Genomic DNA, 26678 nt, shown 5'->3' on the forward strand with positions numbered 1-26678 from the left:
CCCCCCCCCTCTCTCTCTCTCTCTCTCTCTCTTTATATGTATCATATATCTACGGTATCGTCTCTTACTGTACTAGATTTCATTTCCTAGCTATCGCTTGCACCACGCTCCGAATACCCGTTGGCCAGACGTATACACTTCTGCTCTACGAATTTCCCGTAAAACTCGATTCGGCCTGGATCGCTTTTGCTTTACTTTCCCATACCTACGGCTGGTCGGCCTTCCCCTTGTTCTCTCTGTTTTCTCTTTAACGTGCATCTCCCTTTTTTCCCGTTCTCTTCGTCTCTGGTTCTCTTTGCACGTACAACTCCCCACGTAGTAAAATTTTTTTCTCTTCTCTCTCTCTCTCTCTCTCTCCCAAACGTAGCGACGTGACCCTAGCTACGGGTTTAAATCGACGCGATAACCGTGATTTTTACTAGGCTCACCCGAGAATGGATTTTCGCGACTGTACCGTCCGGAACTAGAGCCGAGCGAGTTTTCGATCCTAGTCTACCTCCAATTACCGGCCGTAATCCGTTGCTTAATTGAGAAAAACATCCTCTCATCCTGGATCCACCTATACTCCAATTCGCCACCTGTATACTCCTTTCCAGTACTTACTACGCGTACATCCTGTATAACTGTATAGTATATATATAGTATATAGGCTCTTTCAAGCAAACGCCAGTCATAAGACTGGCTTGTCTTCCATTCGCTTATAAAACTCGGAACTTTTCATACAGGATGTACATACCTCTGTGTACATTCTTTTCGATTCGTATCTCCTGTGGTTTGTGCTGTGGGTATAAAAAAAAAAATTTCTTTACACTCCCAATTATATCATAGTTTTGTTTTAACCTGTACCGAATACGCAGTCTCTCCTGTATTTTTGTTTTTCTTTCAGTAATTATTTTATTTTATTTCACGTTAAACGTTCTCGATTCACGTGAATCGCGAAAACTGCCTTAAACGTTTCCCATTCAGACACGTCTCGCAACTGGGCGTCCCGGGAGCGGAATCGCACGCGATTTCTCAAGGCAGACACTCAATTGTCAGTTCTTGGTTCTCCATCCATTGTCATGCTCGCCGTTGCTTGTCTTTCTCGCGAATTAATGTCCCACGCCGATAGGAGCGAACGAGTCTTTCGCCTGCGGATTATTCGTCCTTTATGTCGACCGGGCATCGCGCCGTCTCCCTTTGCTGTCGCTCGCGACAATTAACGCTTTAATTACAATGGAAATTGTTATCGCTCTTATAATGGCTGATTATTATTTCGCTTGAGTTTTCCCGGTTCGCCAGGATGGGCGAACTGAGGGTGAGACCCAAGGTCTCATCAAGCATCAACGTCTTCGCTCCGGGTGATCCTTGCGATATATCCTTTCAGCTGGCAGGTAACATACCACGCGATTATCAGCGGCTATTTTCATTTTCTAAGACGCGTACGGCAATTTTGATTCTTTTAATAGACCATAAGGAACAAATTTATCGGATTGCCTGTGACCTGCTTTCCTCGATCCATGTATATATGTATATACGTTGGATTCACTTTACAACTGGTGCACCTGGTACGCTTCTTCGTATCCTCACGGCTTTGATGTCAAGCTGAATTAGATATGGGTGTGCTCTCGAGCGTCGAGGTTATGTAGATCTATTTTTCAAGGTGGTAACGGAGGTGATGAATTTCAAGGTGATGAAAATGTAGAAGCAAAAAGGATTGGCAGACGGCGCCTCGGAGGTAATTGATAAATTCTCGCGTATACGTAGATTCTCGTAACAATCCCATAAATCTGGGTTTTCAAGGAAAGCGCGTGGGAAATAATAGAGCACAAATGCAGACACCTGCTTGCTGCTGGAATTTGTTGTTCCTGCGCATCCTGGTCAAGAGTATCGAAACTTCGGCGAAAGGCCCACGTTTCTCCCGGGGGCACTTAAGCCGGAAACGGAAAATACACGTAGCTCGCGTATATCTCGGATTTTACCCGGGGTACGATTGTTATATGGCTCTCTCGTGCTTCTTGTCTCCCGCGTGCACGAAACACATAATTGCTCCTGGGACGAGTCGCGGTATAAGTGTATAGGGATAAATGGAGTTAGGCGAGTTCGACTTTAGGGAGTTACGGTCGATCCGCGAGTTCAAGGGTTTTTTTTTTTTTTTTTTTTTTTTTTTTTTTACAGATCATGAACGATGGAATCTCCAGCTGGACGCACGTGACTACTCTAAACCACATTTCTGTCACTGAGTACTCATGCACTGCTATATATTTTATTTACTTTCACGTATTGTTTACGTGGATTTTAGGGAAAGGCTGGCTCTCAGGGGACTCGATTGTTTTTTATATGTCAAAAAGGATATAAGACACGTTTAAATGGGTTATCGTACTGCCGGAACTCTTGCGGCATTGAAATACAGATATCGCAGGAGCCACGTTAATTCACGATAACTCCGTAGCGGACGAGTTATATTCTCTCATGGGGTTAAAGGTTACCAAGCGGTACAGAGTTGTTCGAAATTAAGTTTTCCCCTCTCTCTGCCTTACTGGCATCGTGCGTGACATACGGCAGGCCCAGGATCGAACCACCGATAAGCCCACGTGCAAAACGACCGAACTGTGTTGCCGATGAAAATCAGGACTGAACTCTCGAGACCACTTGGGGCAGATATCGGCATCACCGGTATACCGAGTCTTTCGGTTTTCCCGATAATGCACTAGCTCTGCGATCGGGTCGTGTTAGCCAGTAAGAAAGAGAGAGAGAGAGAGAGAGAGGGGGGGGGGATGTTTAAACTTCGTTTCCGCAAGGAAATGGCAGTCTGGAAATATAGTAAAAGCATCTCCGTGCTAAAGGTGAGAGAACGAGTTCTAACCGCTAAAAGTTTTACTTCCGTTCCAGACTACAGATATGAGTTACTGTATGTATATTTGTATGTATAATGTACATATCTCATATAGGTCTCACCGAAGAAATAGATGTGAATGAACGGTTAATAAAAATATAAGATATGGGAATGTTAGGTTGGAATAAATTAACAGCGAAGATCTTGTGTCTCAAGTATATGTGTATATATATATACACACACACATACTCAGCACGTACGTGTACGTATAAATGCAGTATATAATCCTTGACGTGTTTATAATCAGCCAAACGTACGGTACGGTCAACCTGGCCTTACTGGGTATTAAGTGCCCGATTCAGGAAATACAAGCCACCACGTATACCATGGGAATTATATGGATGATGCGAAAGACTCATTTACAAACAAGGTTGCACTTGTACGTTTATTTTCTTTTTTGTCGACAAGTTTTGCGCTTTAAGTTTTGTATACCTAGTGTAGTTTTTGTATTCGCCCACGCCGGGTAAAAAGCTCGTAATACACGCTTCGTGACGCTGCGAAGGGAGAGAGAAAGGGAAAGTCCGGAGGTAAACGTGCGGATAACCGCGCGCGATCGAATCCCTGGTTTACTGCGTGGACGATCTGCTTCGTATCCTAGCAGTATAGTGTACACGTACGTCTACGATAAGGCTGCCCCGCAAACGAGCGTTTTTTTTTTTTTTTCACTGTCGACGCAGCCGTGGAAAAAAAGTGCTCGTCCTGCGGGGAAGCCGCGACGATCTTTAGGTAAAGGGATGTAGCGGGTTGGTGATATTAATTTTTTTTATTTTTTTTTTTTTTATTGTCCTCGTACGTTCCACGTGAACTTTACTACTTTTGCTAACGAGTAGGGTGGTATGTACTCTTCTATTTGCAGAGACAAGCAAGAAGAGAGGAAGTGAGAGAGAGAGAGAGAGAGATACCACTTCTTGTACGGAATCACGCCGGGATGCCGGCATTCTTTCATGACCTTGTTTCGTAACGAGGCTGATCCAGCCTCTTTCCTCGGAATAACGATTTCAGTAACGATCACGCGAAATGACTTTTTCTTTTCTCATCGGAAGTCTCTCCGTGCAACGTGCGAATAGCGATGTCCGCGACGCTTTGCATTCTCTCCGTTAGATGGCGCCACGTACAACAGTAACGTGCACGATATTACCCCTGTGTATACATAATATCGAAACACGAGTGCCATTCGACGACGTAGTTTCTTTTTCTTCTTACGGTATTGACAGATTCCCTCGGCCTTGATTGCTACCTTCATTACCGTTTAAAGCTTTCGTTCCTATTAACTTCGTACACGATTCACGTTCGACGCGCACTAATCGTACGAATCCGGCTTGTGACTCAATGTCCCGAAACTCCGCCAAGCGTGTCCAGTCAAGTTGACGCTGGTCTGGCGCCGACGAATGGAAATTCGTGACGCCGCCACTTCTTTGCGACTTTTAGGCCTCCACGCGCCAACCATCTGCCCTTCGACTATTTTACTACGAACGTGTACTTAGAAACTCGAAGGATTCGACGTCGCTGGAGATTACGCGAAAGTTTTACTCTGCGCGTCTGGGAACGGGTATTTGAGTTTGAGGATTACTTTGGCATTGGCCAAGTGCGAATTACTGGTATATCCTCGCGAGGGGGATATCTCGTATGGCAGCGTCTATTACGTGGCAATCCACCATGAAAACGTCATATAGATTAAAGTATAGTAAAATGTATGCTTTTTGTTACACAATACGTATATATTTAATATAGCATTTTTTAAACCTTTATATATATATCATATCCATGCAAGAGTTTATTGTAAATGTATTTTAGTGTATCTCAAGACGAGTCGTATATCCTAAACGTCAATGTCCCATACTTGGATTTTTTTTACGTGTTATTTAAATGCGTCCCGGACTAGTTCTACACTTGTATATCCTATGAGACACGCGTACGTCGTAAGTGCGACCTAAGGGAATTGTCATAATATTTTCACGACGTCATGTTTAAATGTGAAGACAATCATAGTAGATGGCAGACATGACGGTATTACTGTCCCGTCTGTCGTCTGACTTTAGACGACCCAGAAACTTATATACGTAAGTCTTGACGGATATTTTCTTCCTCGGCGCTCATCCCCATCACGTAAGGCACCTCGGCAACTTTCCAATTTCACGTATTTTACCAGAAAGACTCTTTCAGGCCGCGTCTGCACTTATCGGGAAATGGAAATTTTACGAAACGGATTTATCGACCATATAAGGAGTATCTTGTCACGCTAAACGAACCGACTCCTATGGTCTCGAAATACATATATATATACCCAGATCCCATATACTTAAGGGTATAACGCTATTGCCTGGAAATTTTAATGATAACCCATACAGGCAGATACATACACTCGAATAAATGACTAGTCCAACCCTCATCGTTAATTGTTACGTAGGCGCGAATGACCGGTCCTGCTAATTTTCGTCCAATTAGCTGCATTTAATTGTGACACCCGGTATGCTGTAACCAACGATGTACGCATATACCAGGAAACATACGTGATATGCACGTGAGGCTGTATGGCATTAATTGGATAGCGTGATCAGTCACCTAGGTATTCGACGAAGGGTGCAGCATGTTAGGGGTGGAACCGGTAATAATGAGAATAACGAATAAAATAGAAAAAAATATTTGGGAGGTTGGCGGAACTTTAACAAAACGAAATAATAATAATAATAATATGCGAGAGATGACCAAACGTGACGAAATTAATGACGACCCTTGGACCAATGGGGACAAGGCTTCTATGCACCCTTCATACTATATATATTTTTAACAGAAACATTCTCAAAATGCTCCTAAGATTAAACGTCCATGAACTGTCTTTTTTAAATTTAAAAAACAATTGGCTGTAGGACTGTGAGATTTCCTATTAACTTTCCAGTGACTATACATCGTCATACGGACAATAAACTGTCACAAACGTTATTTTCGCTTTTATCTCAGGGGCGTATAATCACATCGCCCCAAGGGGCCTTCGGCCTCTGGGGCCTGTCTCCTGCGTACCGGAAACACACGCGGAAATGATTTGACGCTCAGGACGGAATGTCCGCAGGGAAAAAGAAGAAAAAAGTGGCTGAGAGGGGCTTGAAGACGACACGAGGATATTTGGACGATGAGAATTTCGCACGTATATACTTTCGTTATACACGGTGAAATTGTTATTATGGATTTTTTTAGATGTACTTGGCGATTTTCAGTTTTGACAAGTCGATTTTGCGTGAACTCACTTTTTTTTTAACGATTTTTCATTTTACATTTATCGTCAAGTGCTTTTTTTTTGGTTTTCTGTCTGGTCAGTTTTTATTAATTTTTTTTTTCTACGAATATCCACCGACGCGTCACTGCAGCGGCTTCTTCGCGCACGAAAAAATTCTGTTCCAATGTAATCGAGCTTTTCACGCCTGTCCGTGCCAGATGTATTTTCCGCTGACGCTCGCTTTTTCCTTGCTCCTCTTATTTCATCTCTTTTTATACGCTGCCTCTTTCTACGCTCTTTTCTTTTTCCTTTTCTTTTTCATTCAGTTTCATGTCTACGGTATCGCCGTCCTCCTTTGCTCGAGTCTCTCGCTGTACACGCACACAGCCGTAAGTCTAATTTCGATCAAGCACTACGCGAGTACCCTGAGCGCGGATTTACGTAGTTGTCAAGATAAAGGAAAAAGATAAATAGAAGGAAATTTTCAAAGCGCGAAAGCAGGGGGGAACGTATGCGAAGCTTCGATGCGAATTGAAGCAGGAACAATATACGCGATGGAGAAATCAGCGGAGCTAATTACCTGCACAATAGTCAACTTTTCTTCGGTATAATATCTTCCATTTATATATAGGCTGATACTGATATCCAAATTCAAAGTCCAGTCACGACCCGATTTTCCATGGCTCGAGCTTTTAATGCAAATAAAATATTCCATCCATCCCGTCGACGACCGACGTTACCGACGATGAGCGCGACATTTCGTCCGGCTCCTCGTGTACTCAGTTTAATTTGCTGTCAAGACTTTCATTATTTATCATATCCTGAGTGCTCGGCGTTTCAATTGATTCGAACATTTAATCTGATTTATAATTGGCTCTTCGTAAATGTAAGTGGAAGGTAGCCATGTTGTTTTTCAAAAAAAATTATAATTCCATTTTCAGTCGGGATCTTATTTTTTATCCCCTTCTACTTATTTTGTCTTTTTTTTTTTTTTTTTTTTTTTTTTTTTTTTTTTTTTTTTTTTTTTTTTTTTTTTTTTTTTTTTTTTTTTTTTTTTTTTTGTTACCTCCAAACCCTTGTCACCCTCGTTTTCCTCGCCAATCGACACACCGCAGTGACACGTGCTTTATTGACAATGCTACCGGCTATACCCTTATCATTCGATATCTACGGTTGTACGTTTTCAATTGGCGATTAAATAAAGAGCTGCCTCTTTATTTCACTACTCGCTTCTTTCTCTTTATGTATGTATAGCCACGTAGCAACACGGCGACTGACTTTTTGTTACGTTAATTTCGACCCAGTTTTTCATGGAGATCGTGAACTTGCAACCCATCTTTTCATCCTCGACGATTTAATTTAATTTCATGTCCTTCCGAATAAAAGAACACCGCGATGTAAAGCGAACCGTAATATCCCAAGCTCCCACGCGTATAACATGAGGTAACGACCCAAGAGGATTTGTGGATTCCCCCGTAGGAAAAAACATATTACGTCACAATAGCCAGAATGATTTCGGTGCCACTAATTCACGCCAGACCTACCAAACCTGAGACACCCATGGCTGTTGCGGGAAGAGTCTCGTTAAAATTTAAAGGGCCTTAGGATACCCCATTAATTCGTCCCTGTCTCCTTCATCAAAGCGGCCACCGTGCCCTTGCGCGTCATATTTTCTTGTGCAAAATATGCGCGAATTCGCAATTTCAATTTTTCTCCATGTTCGCGGGACACGCCTGTTGTCTGCGATAAAGGAGGCTTTACGTACAACTATACGTGGACTTCTGTGCCGTGTGTACATATATATATATATATGGTGTGTATATCGTACACGTGCTGTGCGGTTCAACCTTAAAGCCATCGTCTCCAACACAAAACCGAAGGCAAACTTAATTATACCACCTTGCGGCGAGAACCCATCTGTACACGTTCGCTTGTCTCGCTTCACCTTGCATAGCTCCCTTTACTTTGCTTCTTCACTTCCCGTTCCTTACTTCGGCCGTGGTGCGGATCCCACGAGAGAATTTCCATTTTGCTCAACGACGCAACCGATCCGACGAAATTGTCTATGGAAATTTTGGGCTCGCTCGAAGAAGCACGCCATTCGCGAATGGAATGATTTTAGTACACCCTTTACGCGGGACACCGTACTGTCGTAGGGGAACCACAAATTTCAGGGATACCACCCATATAAATTTTTCGTGGTTACGCTTAAGCATCGCGCAAGCTGGATAATTTCTGTGATCTTATTGGCGCATATGACGTAAGTCAATCTTTATATTGACTATTAAATTCCTTTCTTCTTTCTCCCTTCTTGTCCTTCTCTTTTCATTCTTTCAGTAAAAAAAAATACGTTTCAGGTTTTGTCGAAGTTTCATTGGTAGCATCGTTGTCGCTTCGTTCGGATTGTGATTGGCTGGCGATGTCGTCAGGCAAAAAAATAAATATTCTCTGACTGAGAGAGTGTACGCATCATTTGAAAAAATGACATTAATCGAGCGAACAGGCTGCGGTAAATTTAGAAAATCGAATTTGAAAATTCGACACGCGTTAAACTGACCACGGGCGAAATCGTCGGATTCGCATTGACTGTGTAAAAGTTCTGACTGTCCCGCGTGCCAAGTCATACATGCCAACGAGGTACGATCTGATTTTCTGTTCGCGAGAGTCAAGCGTACACGAGGGAGAGTATATAGGAGAAAGAGGAAAAAAAAGGCTTGGAAGAAAGGACAAGAAGAAGAAAGGAGGTGAAAGAGGAAGTTGTTGGAAAAAGAAAATGTTGAGAATGTCAAGACTGTTTTTTGAGAGCACGGAATGATTAACCTTGCGAGATGAACGCGCTTTCCCAGGAGGCTCGTTTTGGGACGAGGACACGTCGTAGTGACTGAGAGCAGGAGCCTCGTAAAGCTACCGAGTTTAAAGGACGTTCAGCTCTTGGTGCCAGAGACGCGACGCAGTCTAGGAGCTACGCAGGATCATATGCGTACCGTGTGTGCAGGCCTTCCGTGTCCCTTTCCCTGTAGGCTTTACGATCCATTAAAGTCCTGACGGGTGGAAACCGATGAGAGGTCGTTAAGCTGGTCTTGCGAGACCATAAAAATACTCTGATACCGTATAGATACTTATATATATGGCACAAAAGTAACTAGCTATACAAAATGTCTGTGGAAATGGCAACCGTGGAAAATGGCACTGAGCACTTTTGAAAATGTGTTCCACTACTTTCCAGCTTACTTAGACTTCAGCCATGCGATACCTCAGAGTCGTTGCTCTACTTCGTGCTTGTCTAACTTCAGTATAGTCAGCTGTTCTCAGTACAGGAATATCCGGTCCAAGCTCACGTTCCCATCTTCCATCTTATACAGTAAAGACATTCCACTTGATCTCATGAGGTTCCTCCTTTGTCTTGCGATGCCACGTCATTGTTCCCATCTCGACCGCTTGCTTGACTTGGCTGTTACAATTCGACTTTTCTTTCGCAGCCTCCGACCTCGACTGCATAAGGGCCCTCTTCAACGAGAAGGAAAAGGAGCTCTCGCTGGCCGTGGCGAAGGTCGAGGAACTTACTAGACAGCTGGAGGAGCTTCGGGGTCGACATAACAATGGCGCCGGGCACCTTACGACACCGGCCAGCGCAGAGCTTGAGAAACTTCGCAGGGAGCTTATGGTACGTCGGTCATTTTATTTATTGCTGTTTTTGTTGCTGAAGGTTTAATGACGATTGCGAACTTTGTTGTGATCCTCTCTTCGATTTGTTTTAGTATCGCAACAAAATGAACGAGCAACAAAATCAGGTCGTCTCGCAGCAGCGGCTCGCGCTGGTTCAGAGACAGGCGGAGATGGCCTCCATAGACGCCAGGATAGCTCAGCTTCAAGGACGCCTTCAGAGGAAACGAGCACTCAATCAGAGACTCAGCCAGCAATTGGGTTCGTCTAATCGGGCTGCGAATAATCCAGCATTCGCCGATTCGAAATTGGACTTTAATAACAGTGGCAAGTCTAGGCCTGCTGGGAATATAGCTGCCATCGAACCCTATTCGCATATACCTAACGACAATGACTTCACTTTGAATAAAAGTGATCCCAAGTATCAAACTTTACCGTACAATACAAAGTTCACAGTGAACTTCAAAGCTGCTGAGGATGACGTTAATAAGAACAAGATTCAGCACAGTGCCAGCGCGTCGCAGATTGGTCAAAGGTCGTTTCAGCAGTTTGGACATCAGATAGCACACAGTCAATCTCAATCGCATATTCAGGGTACGTTGTTATTATTTCTTTCCTTTTGAATTCTGAGACATTGTCGAACCCCATTGAACAATATGTTATTTCGACGTGTAACATTGTTTAGGTCAGTCGCAGCTTCTTGGGGCAAATCAGCAGCAGACCAGTCCTCAGGGCTTTGTTGGACAGCCGGGAAACGTTCTGTCGACAAATAACAATGGGAACAATAACAACAATAACAACAACAACAACAACGGGCATAATTATCCTCAGGAGACTCAACAGAATTTACGACTTCATGGACACCAGCAGCACAATACTCAACAGAAACAACACAGCTCCACCAATTCGTCAAACTCGAGTCTCGCCAGCGGACAGTCCATAACTCAGAATCAGAATCATCGAAATCTTCAAACGCACCAGAAACCAGTTTCGAGTGTAGCGCCGAGTTTTCCTGTAAAGTCACCAATCTATCAAACTTCCTCGACGAAGATCCACCCGGTGATGCCTCAGACACTTAGTTTAATAGGCCGGGGGCATTCGGGCACTCAGGGATACACGGGTTTAAACAGTCAAAGCAACGGGCCGCAAGGTTCTCAGGGTGTTCAGGGAAATCCGGTTCCTCAAGAGCAAGGATTCGCTCTCAGGCATAATTTCCCAGGAATGGGCAATCAGCATGCGACGCAGAGTGGAAGTCAGGTGGCTACGGGGACCAGCTATCAAACTCAAATTCAAGGAAATCTACAACACAATCCATCTCACATGGGTCAAAATCCAAACTTTACTGGTTACACAGCACACGGCTATAATCAAACACAATCAGGGTTGAATACTGGAAACCAGGGTGTTGAATCATCAAACGATAGAGTCAAATTTGAATCGAAATCGGAGAAGTATGAACATCTCTTGTCGGGAAAGCATGAACAGTCGCGTTACGATCAAAATCTAATGAAGTATGACAATCAACATGGAAAATATGATCAGAACAATCAGCAATCAAAGCATGAACAGTCTTCTGGAAAGCATGAGTCAATTTCGGGAAAGTATGAAAACCAAATGAAACATGATTTACATGGGAAGTTTGATCATACTCAAAAATATGAACATCCACAGTTCAAGCACGAACATCAGAGCACGAAGTACGATCACAATCAACAGTTCAAACACGAGCCAATGAAGTACGAGGGTGCTGGGACTCAGCAATTCAAACAAGACCAAGTCAAGTACGATCAGAATCCATCAAAGCTGGATCATCTCACTGGGAAGTACGAACAAGGTTTAGGTATCAAACACGATCACGGTGTTAAGTTCGAACCACCTGGCAAACTTCCCGACAAGCCGTATGAATTCGAGAGGCTGAAAGATATCGACAGAAAACAACCCATGGGCTTTGTAGAAGCTAAGGGCGAGGATAAAACAAAACCAGCACTGCCGCCTAAACCAAGTAAACCAAATCCACCGCCAAGGTTAACGCATCATGAGAAAATTGAGATAAGTTCAGACGTAACCAGCGACGGAAAAGCCAGCATCACCGTGGGATCCAGGTACTCTAGCTTATTCATTGACTAAAGTCGCTTCTACCACTTTAGCGCAATTAGTCTCTTTGCTTGTTACTCTCTGAATCTCCACTCGGTTAGTTAACGGAATGTCCCTACGTAGGAACTCCCTTTAGCGTTATCCGTAAGGATAACACAATTTTTGTTTAAACATTTGCAATTCTCTAATCACTGGGGAGTCCAATTAAAATCTGTATTAAGGTCGAGTTTCCATTTGGACACGTGGTAAATGTCGGTGTGGTCCCGTAAGCATTGCTCGTAGTTTGCCTACTCTGCACGAAAAGCTCTTTCTAATTGCGTGTCAGGTGAAAAAGGAAATTACTCTGTCAACAGCAAGTCTCGCGGCAACGTACTCCGGATAGCATAGCCGGCGTACCTGAGCTATGTGTCTATGTAGCTATAGTGATTCTCGAGGATCGCCTGACGCTCCTCCCAAGAGAATCACAAAACGATTACCGGGTTAATTATAAATGTTAATTAGTCCGCGATCGATTTGGCGAGTGAATCGCAGCCTGTCGCGAATAATGCACACAGAAATAGAACTCGGCTATGGCCGAAAGGGAGACAACAGCCACGCACTTTAGTGCGCGTGAACTCTCTGATTGATAGGGATCGCCTAGTAGTGCGTTGAGCTCTAGAGACGAGTCGCGATTCTCCGACTTATCCTTTTATCTTTTCGCCAAGAACGCCCGCGGAATTTTACGGCAGCGTCTTCGACGTCTCCCACAAATAGATTCCCACTCTGTCGATATCTACGTGTGTTCCCAGAGGATTCAGTTTTTTACAAGCCTTTCCGTATTACCTTTCAGACTCGAGAAGGAAGAGGAGATTCCTCCTATACCGACGTCCGAGCCACCGGAATCTCCAACGGAAACGCAAATTGGTACTCATCAAATTATAAAGGCACGACCCTTGACCCTGAAGAAGCCTCCACTTTCGGAGCAGCCCAAGCTACGTTACGCTAAGTCAAATGTCCACGTGTCCATAAATCGACGGATTGAGATGCCCCCGGCCTTCCTCTTCCCCGAGACTGAGATACCAGCCGACCTCATGCAAACGGAACAGCAACAGCAACAGATTAGTGAATCTACGGATATTGGCTGCAAGAAGCCGACTTCCGTAGGAAATCTGATCGACGATGGGAACGAGAAACTCGAGGATTCCGATATCGTCGATGCTCTGAATGTTATAAATATCGAGGACAAGCTCAAGGCAAAGGTCGACACCGAACGTAGACCGGAATTCGACGGGGATGGCAAGACGGATGTTATCAGAAGGAAGAAAGGAAACCTTAAATCAACTACAGGGAAGGCTAATCTCTCTAGAAGAGTCTCCTTCGATCCTTTGGCACTACTCCTGGATGCGAGTCTTGAGGGTGAGTTGGAGCTCGTGAAGAAGACTGCCAAGGAGGTGGCCAATCCTAGTTCAGCCAATGACGAGGGCATTACCGCTCTGCATAATGCAATCTGTGCTGGACACTTGGAGATTGTGAAATTCTTAGTTGAGTTTGGCTGCGACGTTAACGCACAGGACAGTGACGGATGGTGAGTTTTGTTTGTAATTTAATGTAAAAGGAATTTTTAAATTACGAATTTTTTAAACATTTATTAGGACCCCGCTTCATTGCGCCGCCAGTTGTAACAATCTGGCCATGGTGAGGTTCCTAGTGGAACATGGTGCCTGTATCTTTGCTACGACACTGTCGGACCACGAGACCGCAGCGGAAAAGTGCGAGGAGGATGAAGAGGGCTTCGACGGTTGCTCTGAGTATTTGTACAGTAAGTCCAGGATCTTTCTTTGTCCTCTTCTAGTTAGTTGGAATAAAGCCAGCTTCTCTTCCGGGTTCTCGTCTACCTTCAGACACAGCAGTGTTAACGTACCCAGCCGAAGAAGTGTAATTGGTTCAATTAAAAGCACCATTTTTCTTGTTTCTCACTTGACACAGGTGTTCAAGAGAAACTGGGCATTATGAACAATGGGCAAGTGTTCGCCGTTTTTGATTATGAGGCTCAACACACTGACGAGCTTACCTTGAAAAATGGCGACTCCCTGGTCGTCCTCAGGAAGGGCGACGACAACGAGAGGGAATGGTGGTGGAGTAAATTGGGACACAGGGAGGGTTACGTACCCAGAAATTTATTAGGGGTAAGTTCATAGCGTAATGAATTTAAGATAGATTATTCACTGGGACCACTAATGATAATTATATTGATCTTTGACCCTTACAGTTATATCCAAGAGTGCAGCCAGCGAAAGTGGACTAATTTTAAGAAGATTTTGATATCTGCAAGAGATTCGTAATATCGAAACACTTATCACCACAGTATTCAATTTGCAGCTTTATCGTTAGGTATCGTAGGACATTGTAATAATATAAATGTTATTTTATTTAAACGCGCGTCTCGGGCGTCGTGAAACGGATATCGACACGAAATACTCCTTCGGGCATTTCCGGTACCACGAACGATCTTACGGTAATATTTTTCTCTGTATTACGTACAAAGGCAGAAAGTCTTTCGATGACGATCAATTGCGAGACACGTGACTCTCGCATTTGTACCCTCCTTACTTCCCCATATCCCCATTCTCATTCCTACTCCAATTTTCCGTCCCACAAGTGTCCCTCTTAAGTAAATGGAATGCACTTAATTTCTCAACAGGGTCTCGAAATTGCTCGATTTTATATTTATAGAAGATCCAACTCACAGTTGCATTACGCTCTTTACTGCTCTTTAATTATGAACGACAATGGCGAGTTTCTCTTATTTTATTATTTTAAGTTCTCTTTCTGCCGTTACTCACCACCTTTATCCGTAACATTTGGATAAAGCGGCTAGATCTAATTTTCTACTTCGCGTCAGTGAAGCTGAGATTACGTATTAGATATTTCTCCATATACATATATTTTTTTGGAATCATGTTTTTATCTCGTTTCCTTTATTTTTCTTTTTTTTTTTTTTAAATTTTATTGCGTCTTCGCGCTGGAGGTACGAGGCGTAAAGATATGTACTTATTATTCGGATTTGTTTCACCTAAATGCTTTAAGTTTAGATGAAGTCAAATTTTGTTTCTTACGATGAATCTTGTTAAGTTTTTGTCTCCTTATCACACTCTCTATTTCGTGCGTAAACAGACATACACGTTCATTTTTCTGTCGCCTGAAATTTTCGAAATCCTGTGGTCTCTTTGGATTTTGAAAATGTTCCTAAGAAGTGTATAATCTAAGCTTGCCAATATATATATATATATATATATATAATTATATAAAAGATATATGTATACATATGTATTAATATTTTTAAATTTTATCTGGGCCACGCGTTGACGACCCAAGAATCTCTGATGAATTTGGCGACATGCACGTTTACTTGATTGCGCGATTAAATTGGCTAAGAATAACGTAGGACAAGGTAGCGTTGAAATAAATAGAAAAGATGCTATTTATATCGTTAATAGTGCAAAACGATGAAAATTACATTCGCGCAGATAGGCATTGGCGCTCATTGATTGCACGCGCATGCTGCGTATTACATTATTATCGCATATGTATAGTGTGTGACATGGTAGTTGTTAAAGTTACACCATGACGGGCTTGATGGAAAAATTAAAAAAAAAAATATAAGAGGAAGATATTCGAGACGATAACTGATAAATGAAATATGTGCCTTTAAAAGTAATAATGAAAATATTATGTAAAAGATTGCACGATATATTATGAAAGGAAATAAATTGTTTTTAATAAAGCAGGTGTTTTTTTTCGTTTAATGACCAATATTATTATTGTAGTGAAGCACTCTTAATAAATAGACTTATACGTTGGATAATTGTGATTAAAAAAAAATCATTGACGTGTATCTTAATATATTTCTGAAACGTCGAATGGATACAAAATATGTTCAACCTGTTTCAGAATTAGCCTACTTAACGTGTCCAAATACGTACCGTCGTCATTTTGTAAAATCAATCTAGTTTTCACGGCAGTTTTTGACTTTTCAAAAATATATTTCTGACTTGGCTCCATCACTAAACGCAAGGATAGGGTTAGAATTTTAAAAATTGATGCCACGAAGTAATTAGGGAATAAGTAAACGATTAGAAATCACTGTTTATTCAGCAAAAGCATAACTTATTAATACGCACAAACGTAATAGCAAAAGATGGATTGAACTAAGAATCCTAAATCTAATCATACTAATCTAAAAATAATAATTTTAATAATAATAATAATAGACGATCTTACAAACTATGCAACTTTGTATCGGTTATAATGCCGATTTAAGAGTACTGTTTAGGACTAAAATCGTAACCACACCGGGACTTCTCGCGTGCATGTATATTAAGTCATAAAATAGGTTCGTGTCTCTGTGTACATTGAATAATAATTATAGTAAATATAAGCTCTCACACTGGACCTGAGATTTTTTTTTGTACGAGCGTCATACAATAGTCTCTATGGCAGTTGAAAAACCCATCACCATACTAAAAATTAGTTTTGATTCGAGAAAATATTATTAACCCGTCAATCTGCGTCAACGTTATTATATAACGCGTTGAAATAACAATTAATTACTGAGTACTAGTAAGAGATACATCATTTAGGAATAAAGCTCATTCACTCAATTAATTCGAAGCTTTCACAAGATTTTACAATAATAACAAATCTCGGTTACTAAGCGGATCTAGAGAGTCAACGTCAACATTTGACTCACCAACGTCTCACGTACATAATAAAATATATATCCACCTTTCAGTATAATATATATTAACATATATAATGTATATGTATATGAATTAATGTTCTTATGATATATAATCGTCAACTAAACACAATTCAGTTTTATCTCAACAGCTTTTGTAATATTTACGTCATTTTTCTGAAGCCTGGGCTTCCCTTAACAGTTGTGAACAGAATTTTACATCTTCGCAATCCCCTTGCATAGTCTCCAATCTAGACAAGAGAAAACATAAACGATATACGGAGTTTATGAAATTGATCATTTTAGAACAGTTTTTTGTTATATTAGTTTAATTTGTTTTCCGAATAAAAACTAAAAGATAACGTACTTCTTGGCAAATGCTTCCAAGGTTGATGGACCGAAGGAACCATTTTTCAGCGCTTGCGAACAAAAACCTGACAGAGCTTTGAAGCAGTTGCGCCTTGTATTGTCTAATCCTTGTCGCTCCCATTCCGGTAGATCCTTAGTGATGTTCCATGCAGCGAATACATATTGCATTACAGATGTCCAATGCTGGGATTCAACAAGTCTCGATCCTTGCTCAATCACAGCTTTCTGAATTGGAAAGACAAAATATTGTATTGATCCTTCATCAATTTACAGTCTGTATTAGACTATGAAAAAACAGTAAGTGAAACCTTCTGGACGACCAACAAGAAGCTCGCACGAAACAGAAAGAATTATATCAAAGAATGTTTTGTTTAATACTTATTATTATCGACTCGTACCTGAAAAACATCCAGATGAATGTAGGATCGGCTGTACGCTGATTCATCCATGTTGGATGATACGAGACTTGCATAGATATTTTGACGCAGTGTACTGAGCCTCTCTCGCAGTGGCTGAATGTCGGCTACAGGCATTTTCTTTAAAAGGAAATCGTGTAATTTTTGAACCGCAGGTAATTTGCCATCTTCTTGAATAGTGACTAAGTCCATGATCATTTTTACTAGCTGATCGTGACTGAGACCTCTTAGACCATTCATTAAAGATCCATTGAACTGTTTTTGGATGCCATTGCTCTCAATAAGCTTTTCTTGATCAATTGGTTGCTTTTTCTTCTTTTCTGGTGTTGTTAATTGAGGCTCGTTTATGTCACCCAATAGTAATCGTTTTCTAGGAGTACTTCTCAGAGTCATACTGGTCTTGGATGGACTCTTCACTGGAGTACGGTCTCTGGAACTTAAGCTGTTACCATTATAAGTCATGTTATATGTTCTTTTTATTCAGAATTGGATAATTTCAGATTATTACTTGAACTTACCTAAAAAGACTATCACGCTTACGAGCATCTAAATCTGGAGACCAAACTATGGTTCTACGACGACGACCACGTTTTTGTATAACTAACTCGTCAGGACTTGGAGCTGGACTCCAGGAATCAATACTGTATCTGCTGTTAGCGAGATTGTCCATAGCATTCATTTCTCCTGGTAATGTTTCTCCTATTTGGATATAATATGACGAATACTTTTGGATACAGTAAAATTAAAGAGGAAGGACAATATTACCTGGCGACACTGTAATACTAGTTCTGTCAGGAATTACTGCTAGAGCTTGACGGTTTGACCTTCTACGTGGAACATCTGGTCTACGTAGGAAATCTCTGGTCGGAGTATTCATGGTCTAAAATGAAAAAAAAATCACATTGCTGTGAGAACACATTGCACACTATCTCAATTATAATTTTGAAACAGTAAGTTTGATTATGAACTAAGAACATGTTACTGATAAATCGACAATATTCAAATAAAATAAAAATAATTTTCTTCTTGGAAATGTAATATGAAATTTCACATTAACGAAATTTCAACTTTGAGTATATAAATATCTAAGCAGTACGCATTTTTGAGCATCGAACGACGCCGATATCTCGCGTGGCAGACGTTAAAAAAATCAACAGAATTATCTAATTAATTCACTGAAAGCTCGACATACCGTGATATACTTCTATTATGCGATAATCATAGATTAATTAAACACCACATACATTAAACAAAATTTCGGAGGAACACCCGAAAATCAAGCTAAAGAACGCGTCGTGAACGGCACAGTGCAACAAACAGGGTGGTGGGTTTTGGTTAGGCGCGGTATTCCGCTTTTCGCGCGAATTCTACGTGTTTATGTCTTATCATTGGTTCAACTTGATGACAACTTACATCCAACAATATTCTCATTGGTTGGAAAAAGGCTCTTGATCTGTCAGTTTCGTTAACCGTTTTCTTTCGCAAATGCTTTTCAGTTGGTAAGAGAATCATGAGTTAACACTGAGCAAGAAGGCTAAACCGGTTATCTTTCAGAAACCGGTTCGCTACAACATCCGACTGAAATCATTGACTTTCATCACCCAAAATCATGTATGTATGCTCTACACCCTTCCAACTGTAAAATGCAATAATTTTTAACATAAGATGTAGGTCCTATAGACTAAAAGCATATGATATGTATATTTTATTAACAATTCTGTACAAATTTAGCAGTTTTATCTTATTTTTATTTCTCATTGAACAGAAAAATCTTTGAAAAACTTTTCTATTAATCGTCTCCCTATATGACAGTAAAAAGAAATTAGTACTAACAAATGACGTTAGAATTTTGGTTTGAGTCTTAGATAAGTTCATATAGGGACTTTTGTTTTAAAACGTTATTGGATTTGACAAGCGGCCAAGTCGTTGGCCATATTTCTAGTAGTACTAGACGTTATCGTGTCGCGATAGTATTGCGGTCGTAATTATCCTAAAACTGCGTTAAGTTTTCTACGAAGAGCGAATTGTAAGTAAAGGAACTTTTAATGATTGAATTTATCTAATAATATTTATTTTTTAATGGTTCTAATATCGAAATGATGGAGCTTTTGTGCTTGAGAATTGTTTATGCTTGATCACCTCGATGAACGAAGCAATGGTGGCAGTAGACCATCGACGTTCCAAAAATCAATAATCCCCTTTTATAATTATTTAATGAGAAATAAAAGCGTTTGAGCAACCATATCAGTCTTACGTACTTAAATTTATTTTTTGCAATTCTAAAGAATTACTTGGACCCGTAGATACAACACTTGCAGGGCAAATTTCCATTTTATACTTTGTCTTCTGTTCTTTTTCTCTCCTCGATTGTCGTTTTGCGTTCGGGCTGAGAATCAATGAAAAATATTTTATTTTTTCGAAACATTATTGTTACATTGATTGCATTGCGTTAGGGGTGCTTATATACACCACTATTAAACATCCTTCAATCTGTATCATATCTGTGATTGTTAGGAGGGTTCAAAAATGGATGCTGAATGAATTTTTCATAATTTATTGTTTAAGCATTGTACCTTACAAATCCTGACACTGATGTTGTATGATATGGCAATGTTGCAGAGATGTTTTCTCAAGAAATAATGTGTTCTTGACATTGGAAGGATATACTATGATACCTATTATCAATAGGAATTAATGGCAAAGTATAAAACACCATTTACTCTGTGTTTAACTTAAGTCTTTGCAAAATTATTATTGATTTTATGTATTATCATTAATCCAATATTGAGAACATGGCGACATAATATTCACAATGCAAAATTTGTTGCTGTGCCAAATCGCACTATTAAAAATTTATTTACTTATTAAGCTACTACTGTGCAACATCGAATGCTATTGAAATATCTATTAGTAAATCCGAAATGACTTACTGTAGAAATTGATATAGCTTTATAATTATTTCTATTAGCATTGGTCTTGTTTATGCAATAGATCATTTACATTGCATAAAATTATAAGTAGTTATAAGAACATACGTACATTCATGTATTAAATTTAAACTTGGACGAACCACCATTAACTTACAATTACTCTTATGATGCGATACTTACTTGAACGCATATTTAGAGTGTTACATAACACATATAAATTCCTTAGAAAATTATTTTAGCATATGCATCGATCACTCCTTCATAAGATTTATGATTTATTGAAATTTGAGAACAATGTTGCTTAACTGTATGCAATGATTGTTCTGTGAAAAATTTCAAACTTATATAGTTCAGAGTAATTTAAGTTCTAGTATTGTTATTATACTCACAAAATTGTATAGTACGTACATCTAAAGTGGAATCTTATATACCAACATTTTCTCTGAACATGAAATAGCGTCCAAACGTACATCCAACACTTAAAAACTCACCGACATGCGTTAGCTAGCGTATGCTACTGTATGCCCGAGTGACAGAAGGTTTGCAATATGCAAAATTGGAACCAATGGCAAATACCGGCTGGTACCGTCACAACACCGATGCCACAACCACCAATCGGTTATCCTGCTCCAGGAGCAGATCCCATGGCAATGATGCAGGCGTATATGCAATACTATAATCAACCAGTAAGTAAAAAAATAGTAACAATGCCACAAGGTTTCCTATTGTAAAAATGAAACTGAAATTGCATAACCAGCAAAAAAAAACATTTATGCATAGGCATAAATATTTTGGGATAAAAATCATTAAATCCAATTTCATTTAATTTGGATTTAAATGGATCTGATCAGATATCCATTTTGGGAAAATTGTATGGTTCGGATCAAATTCTAAGTCTTGTCAAATAAGACCAAATCTGTTCGAATGTTGTGCTAGATCTGACCTGATCTTACTAGATCAAATCTGATGAAATCAGTTCTTATAAGATCAGGTTAGATCTAACTTAATATTAGTATGATTTTCAAATCGGGTGTGAGCAGATCTGGTCGGCTCTGATTAGATATAGAATCTATTCTATATGATCCAATTTTCCCAAAATGGATATCTGATCACATTTAATTAGATTAAATCAGATTAATAATTTTTTCCCGTTATTTTCGTAGCAGCGCTAGAAAGAGAAATCAAAAGGAGACTATTTAAGTATTTTTTGGATTGTGGGTATTGATAAAAATTGATAAATAAACTTTAACCAGGCGCCTAGCGGTTATACGGCAGAACAATGGGCTGCTGCCCAGCAACAGAATTGGGTTCAATGGCAGCAATGGCAGCAACAGTTCCAGCAATGGCAGACGCAATACGGGGAGAAGGTACGGCCAGTTGCCAACTGCTCCCGTTTCCCCAAAATCATGAGGAATGAATTAAAAAAAAAATGTCAATAGAAATTAGGAATCCTTCCGATATCAGTTCTTAAATGAGAACGTCTGATTAAAGCCAGTGCGGGACATAGGCAATAATATGGACATCGTGCCTTTCCTTAAGAAGCACTTTCGGTTTTGTTCCAGTATCAAGAGACAATGAAGCAGTTGTCAACACAGGGCATGAGCACATTAGCCACTCAGGCGCCTCCATTGCCAACTATGCAACCACCGCCCCTTCCCAAAGAAGAAACCATAAAGCCCCCTTTGCCCCCAGAATCAACTGGTACCCAGTACCAATTTACCACAGTCCCCCCGCCACATCAAAACAACCTTCCGCTGTTCCCCTCTAAACAATCTGCGAGTAGCGCCGGAACCTCCGCAGCTGCTTCGAGTTACTTGCAAAATCCTCCTTTGCCACCAAATCAGCCACCTTTACCGGGTCAACCTGGTGGTGAGACTCTGTCTGCGAATAAACGCGGTATTAGTTCGATTATGGAAACTAGTAGTGCTAAAAAGTTTAAAATCGAAGATGAACTAACCGAGGCTGAAAAAACATTTGACGCCCAGTTCAAACAGTGGGAAGAACAATTTAATAAGTGGAAACAGCAAAATGCTAATCATCCAGATAAGGTAGGTGTTTTAATAGTTTTTTGTTCACTTTTCTTTTTCTTTCGGAGTTAAAAAAAACGCTCCTGATACTTATTCTCGTTAACTCTCGTTACGTTGTAGGATATACGAGGGTTATTTTTACGAGATTTAATTCTCATTGCAGACTCAGTACAAGCAGTATGAGGCCAAATGGACGTCCTGGCGTGAGAAACTTATAGAGAGGCGGGAACAGATGCGACGAAAGCGAGAACAGCAGAAGCAAGGTTCGGCTAAAACAGAGGGTGACAAAAATAAGATTCTTTCCGGTGGCGAAAAGATAATGAATATTCTGTCAAATACAGAAAATCAGGGATTGATCAACAATCTATTAGGAATAGGAAAGTCGCTTGGATTAAGCACGAAGCAAGACACCTTGGCTCCTGCGGCATCTACAGCGAATACTACATCCTTGGCTACTCCAGGAACAGCTGCAATGCCACAGATTCCAGGACTGGTCCAACTATCCGGCATGGCTCCACCTACTATGACAGCCGATATGACGCAAGCTGCCTGGGCTGCACAACAGTGGGCTGCGCAATACAACGCAGGATTAAATATGACCAACTTTTCGAATATACAAGCAATGACTGGTATGCCGCCACCGCCGATCGGTATGCAAATCAGTCAGATGCCAGCACCGCCGAGCAACTTCTCACAACCGCCACCAAATTTTTCTCAACCACCACCTGGTTTCGGTTCTCTGGACTCAAGACAGGCGCAGGGTGCTGCATCGAGACCTCCTCAAGGCAATGTTCCAGACAAACCTGTCCAACCCTTTGGACATGATGATGATGATAAAAGGGATAGTTTTACTGGTGGATCAAATGACCGTTTTGGATCTGATGGGCAACGTTTTGGGTCTAATGACAGATCTGGCGGACGTGATAATCAATTTGGTGGAGGAAATGATCATTTTGGCAGAGATGAATCAAGCAATGATTTTTCAAATAGTGATCGTAATTTGGGAAATCAATTCTCTTCAAGAAACGATCAACTTGGACGTGACAATCGAGACTTTGATTCTAATAGCCGTTCAAACAATCAGTTTAGGCCTGACGATCGTTTTGATTCACGGAATGATCGGTTTGGCCGAGATAATGATCATTTCGGGTCAAATGATAAAGGAGATATTGGAAATGACCGTTTTAACAGAGATGCTGGAAGATTTGGTGATCAAACTAACCGATTTTCAACCGACAAAGATAACTTTGGTGCAGGAAGTGATCGTTTTGGATCGAATAATGATAGATTCGGTAGACTCACCATGGATCGATTCGATCAAAGAGACTTACCTGATAACAGACGCGACAATTTTGGTAACAATCCTCGAGGATTTAATAGAAGTGGTAATCAGTTTGACGCTACAGATGAAATAGCACCTGAATTGAAGAAACTTATGGAGAAACGTAGAGCGGCAATGGATGTGTTTAAGCCTAGAGATAGCATTTTGAGCTCCGACTCTAGTATTGGCGTTGGTTCGCTTAGTGAAAGTTTCAAAAAAATTACTGGGGATTCACCATTCGCTTCAAGAAGTTCAAGTGATTTTGGATCACGAGATAACATAGGCATGAGAGGTCCCGACAGTTTTCCAGGACGCGGAATGGGTTCATTTGGTCCTCGTGGACAAGAAGACTTCAGATCACGTGGTCCAGGAGATTTTGGACCGCGGGGTTCGAATGACTTTGGAAATAGTCATTCTGATTTTGGTTCTCGTGGTCTTGGGGATTTTGGAGGCAGGCCTACAAATTTTGAACCAAGAGGAATGAGAGGGTCAGAATTTGGACCACCACGTCCCGACTTTGGTAATTCCAGGAATGATATACCGTTTGGTCCCCGTGGTCCACGGCCTGACTTTTTACCTCAAGATAGAGAAGGGCCTAATCTTCAACAGTCTGATAATATGGCCTCTAATACTCCTACTCTGGGACAGCCGCAAGGTCGTCCGGAACCTATGGGCGCAAACGTGGAACAGAATCTAAACAGAGGTGAAGGACCTGAATGCAGAAATATGGATAAAGATGGCGGACGGGATATTCCACCATTGGAAAGACCACCTTGGATGGATGTTAAATTTCCTGACGACCATGCTGATGAGAAGGATCCTTGTGAACTAAATCCCGTAAATGAAAGTGTCCCAATGAAGAATCGAGAATCGATCGACCCATCAGAAACTGTAATGACGGGAGAACGTTTAGAAAATAAGGAACCTGAAAAATCCGAGACAGACGATATTGTGAAAAAGTCCGATGCTCTACCTTTTATGGGAGAAAATGATCCTAAACCTGAAGATTTGAATATGGAACCACCACCGGAACTACCTAATTTAGGCCCAATAACTGAAAGATATAATGTACCACCGTTTGATAGTAATATGGGTCCTATACGACCAGATGGTGGAATGTTTGGACCAAGAGGTCCCTTCGATGGACCTTTTGGGCCAAGAAATATGCCATTTAGACCAAGAGGACCAATGCCGTTTGGTCCTAGAGATACCGACGTCCGATTTCCACCATTTGGACCAAGAGCAATGAATAATGGTCAATTTGATAATCTAGGCCCAGGACCGGTTGGTCCACGAGAATCAACCGATGCACCATTTGCAACTCGAAATCCTAATGATGGACAATTTGCACGATCGGCCTTTGGTCCGCGAGGGTTAAATGATGGACAATTCAGACCACGAGGGTCAGATAATATCGGCCCCAGTGGTCAAATCGAAGGACCAAGAGCAGGAATTCCTTCCCTCATGGGACTGAAAATTGATGAACCTAGACTTAGTGATCTGAATAAAATTCCAAGTCAAGCAACCAATGACTATGAGCCGAATATTCCACATGATCCTAATCGACCGTCAATTAGACACTGTGACGTAGATCAACGACTACCTTTTGCTCCTACAAACATGGATCAACGATCACAATTCCCACAGGATAACGTTGACTTTGATAGGAGATCCTTACCTGGACCAAATATGCCCAACAGAGATTCTCCGTTCGGTCTAGGAGGTCCAGATTGGAGATCCCCCTTTGCCCCGAGTAGACCTAACTTAGACAGACAATTTGGAAAGGATGTGGATGACAGACCATTAGGTTACTCAGACATGACAGGAGGCGGTCAGAGACCATCAATGCTTGGTCCAAACGATCTTGGTCCTGGGCCTGAACTAAGATCTTTCGTTGGACAAGGCAGACCAGGAAGACCCTTACCAGAAGACCACAGTAGAAGAGACATGGGTGGCAGACCCATGATGGGCGATTTGAGGGTCGGTTCTATCGATTCTTTTTCAGGACCAGATAATACAAACTTCAGTTCAAGGCCATTTGCAAGACGACCTGTGGAGCCTCGTCGTCTACCGCCTGGAAAGGAATTCTGTATCGAGAACAAATTCAATTACAATCATGGCGGAGTTACACCTGATTCGTATGCCGTAGAACACGTCCCAGCAAAGGTCATAGAGTATTCCCACGCACCTCGCCCTCCAGTTCAGGATCACTTGACACCAGCCCAAAGCTTTGACTATGGCCACGGTGCCTTGAAACCCGTGGTTCCTGAACATGAAATTTATTCACAGCGAGACTTCAGACATTGGGAGGAAAATGAACAAAATCTGAAAGAGTATGCTGACAGAATGAGGCCCTATGAGCATGATATAAGATGGCAAGAATTACGACATTCCTCAGAACGCAGACTGGATCATCCAATGCCTAGAGATTTCATCAGAGAGGAGCGCAGACCTTTCGACCGGGATCGTCGGCCCTACGATCGAGAGGATAACAGGAACAGAAGAGACAGGGATGACTTCCGAGATCGTCCCCGAGACGACAGGACATGGGATCGTGGTCGTGAGAGAGAACGTGAAAGTCGTTTTAGAAACGAAAGAAGCATAAGCAAAGGTAATCAACGTACAAGGAAATTACAGTATCATTTTTAGAAACTGAGATTTCCATTCCTTCTTTTTTTGACATGGAGATAAATCTACTCGGAAGATCCTTTGATTGATAAGTCTCGAAGAGGGCATACGTAATTTTAATGTTTTTCTATTATTAATATTATTGTTGCATACAATTTTTTAATAATTAAGTTTCGTATATTTGTACACAAATATTTATACGTTATCGACTCCAGTTATCTCAATTTTATTAATTGATTTTTCGTTTCCTGGAAACAGACAGGAACCGTGACAGATCTGAAAGAAATCGAAAGGATACGAGCAAAGAAAGTGGCAAAGACGAAGAGAGGTAATCATCTCATATATTGAATTCTTCACTCGACCAATAGTTGCGCATTACAAATTACGAATTTTTGATCCTTATACGAATTAATTCCCCCCCCCCCCC

At 41.1% G+C, this 26678-nt stretch overlaps 3 protein-coding genes across 20 annotated transcripts in view; 2 read left to right on the forward strand and 1 right to left on the reverse strand.

Moving 5' to 3' along the window:
- LOC107267214 (probable basic-leucine zipper transcription factor N) overlaps window positions 1-15606 on the forward strand; it is a 54359-nt gene extending 38753 nt beyond the window's left edge. For all 9 annotated transcript variants that reach the window (XM_015738625.2, XM_015738618.2, XM_025084354.1 and 6 more), the window contains exons 5-11: window positions 9566-9750; window positions 9845-10343; window positions 10435-11851; window positions 12673-13407; window positions 13475-13641; window positions 13809-14008; window positions 14092-15606. In XM_015738625.2, the coding sequence (XP_015594111.1) occupies window positions 9566-9750; window positions 9845-10343; window positions 10435-11851; window positions 12673-13407; window positions 13475-13641; window positions 13809-14008; window positions 14092-14127 (3239 nt within the window). In that variant the 3' untranslated portion in view covers window positions 14128-15606. The remainder of the gene's footprint in view (window positions 1-9565; window positions 9751-9844; window positions 10344-10434; window positions 11852-12672; window positions 13408-13474; window positions 13642-13808; window positions 14009-14091) is intronic.
- Window positions 15607-15948: 342 nt separating this feature from the next.
- Window positions 15949-18896, reverse strand: LOC107267215. Of its 4 annotated transcripts, none has more exons than XM_015738627.2 (6): window positions 18759-18896; window positions 18111-18225; window positions 17864-18044; window positions 17328-17781; window positions 16928-17154; window positions 15949-16811 (listed from the first exon to the last, which is right to left on the reverse strand). In XM_015738627.2, exons 1-6 carry the CDS (start codon window positions 18855-18857, stop codon window positions 16730-16732), a joined length of 1158 nt encoding a protein of 385 aa, XP_015594113.1. In that variant the 5' UTR covers window positions 18858-18896; the 3' UTR covers window positions 15949-16729. The 4 variants fall into 4 exon arrangements, with proteins under 4 accessions (XP_015594113.1, XP_015594112.1, XP_015594115.1 ...); XM_015738626.2 differs by having other exon boundaries at window positions 17328-17787; XM_015738629.2 differs by lacking the exon at window positions 18759-18896 and adding an exon at window positions 18590-18704 and having other exon boundaries at window positions 17328-17787.
- Window positions 18897-19223: 327 nt separating this feature from the next.
- The window catches only part of LOC107267198, a 28125-nt gene continuing 20670 nt past the window's right edge, over window positions 19224-26678 (forward strand). For 3 of the 7 annotated variants that reach the window (XM_025084375.1, XM_015738578.2, XM_015738576.2), the window contains exons 1-6: window positions 19224-19371; window positions 20733-20961; window positions 21529-21642; window positions 21838-22323; window positions 22466-26234; window positions 26510-26579. In XM_025084375.1, coding sequence (XP_024940143.1) covers window positions 20824-20961; window positions 21529-21642; window positions 21838-22323; window positions 22466-26234; window positions 26510-26579 — 4577 coding nt within the window. In that variant the 5' untranslated portion in view covers window positions 19224-19371; window positions 20733-20823. The remainder of the gene's footprint in view (window positions 19372-20732; window positions 20962-21528; window positions 21643-21837; window positions 22324-22465; window positions 26235-26509; window positions 26580-26678) is intronic. The other 4 variants (XM_025084378.1, XM_025084376.1, XM_025084377.1 and 1 more) reach the window with 4 other exon arrangements.

This window comes from Cephus cinctus, unplaced genomic scaffold, assembly GCF_000341935.2.
Source record: "Cephus cinctus unplaced genomic scaffold, Ccin1 Ccin1_scaffold0351, whole genome shotgun sequence".
Lineage (NCBI taxonomy): Eukaryota > Metazoa > Arthropoda > Insecta > Hymenoptera > Cephidae > Cephus > Cephus cinctus.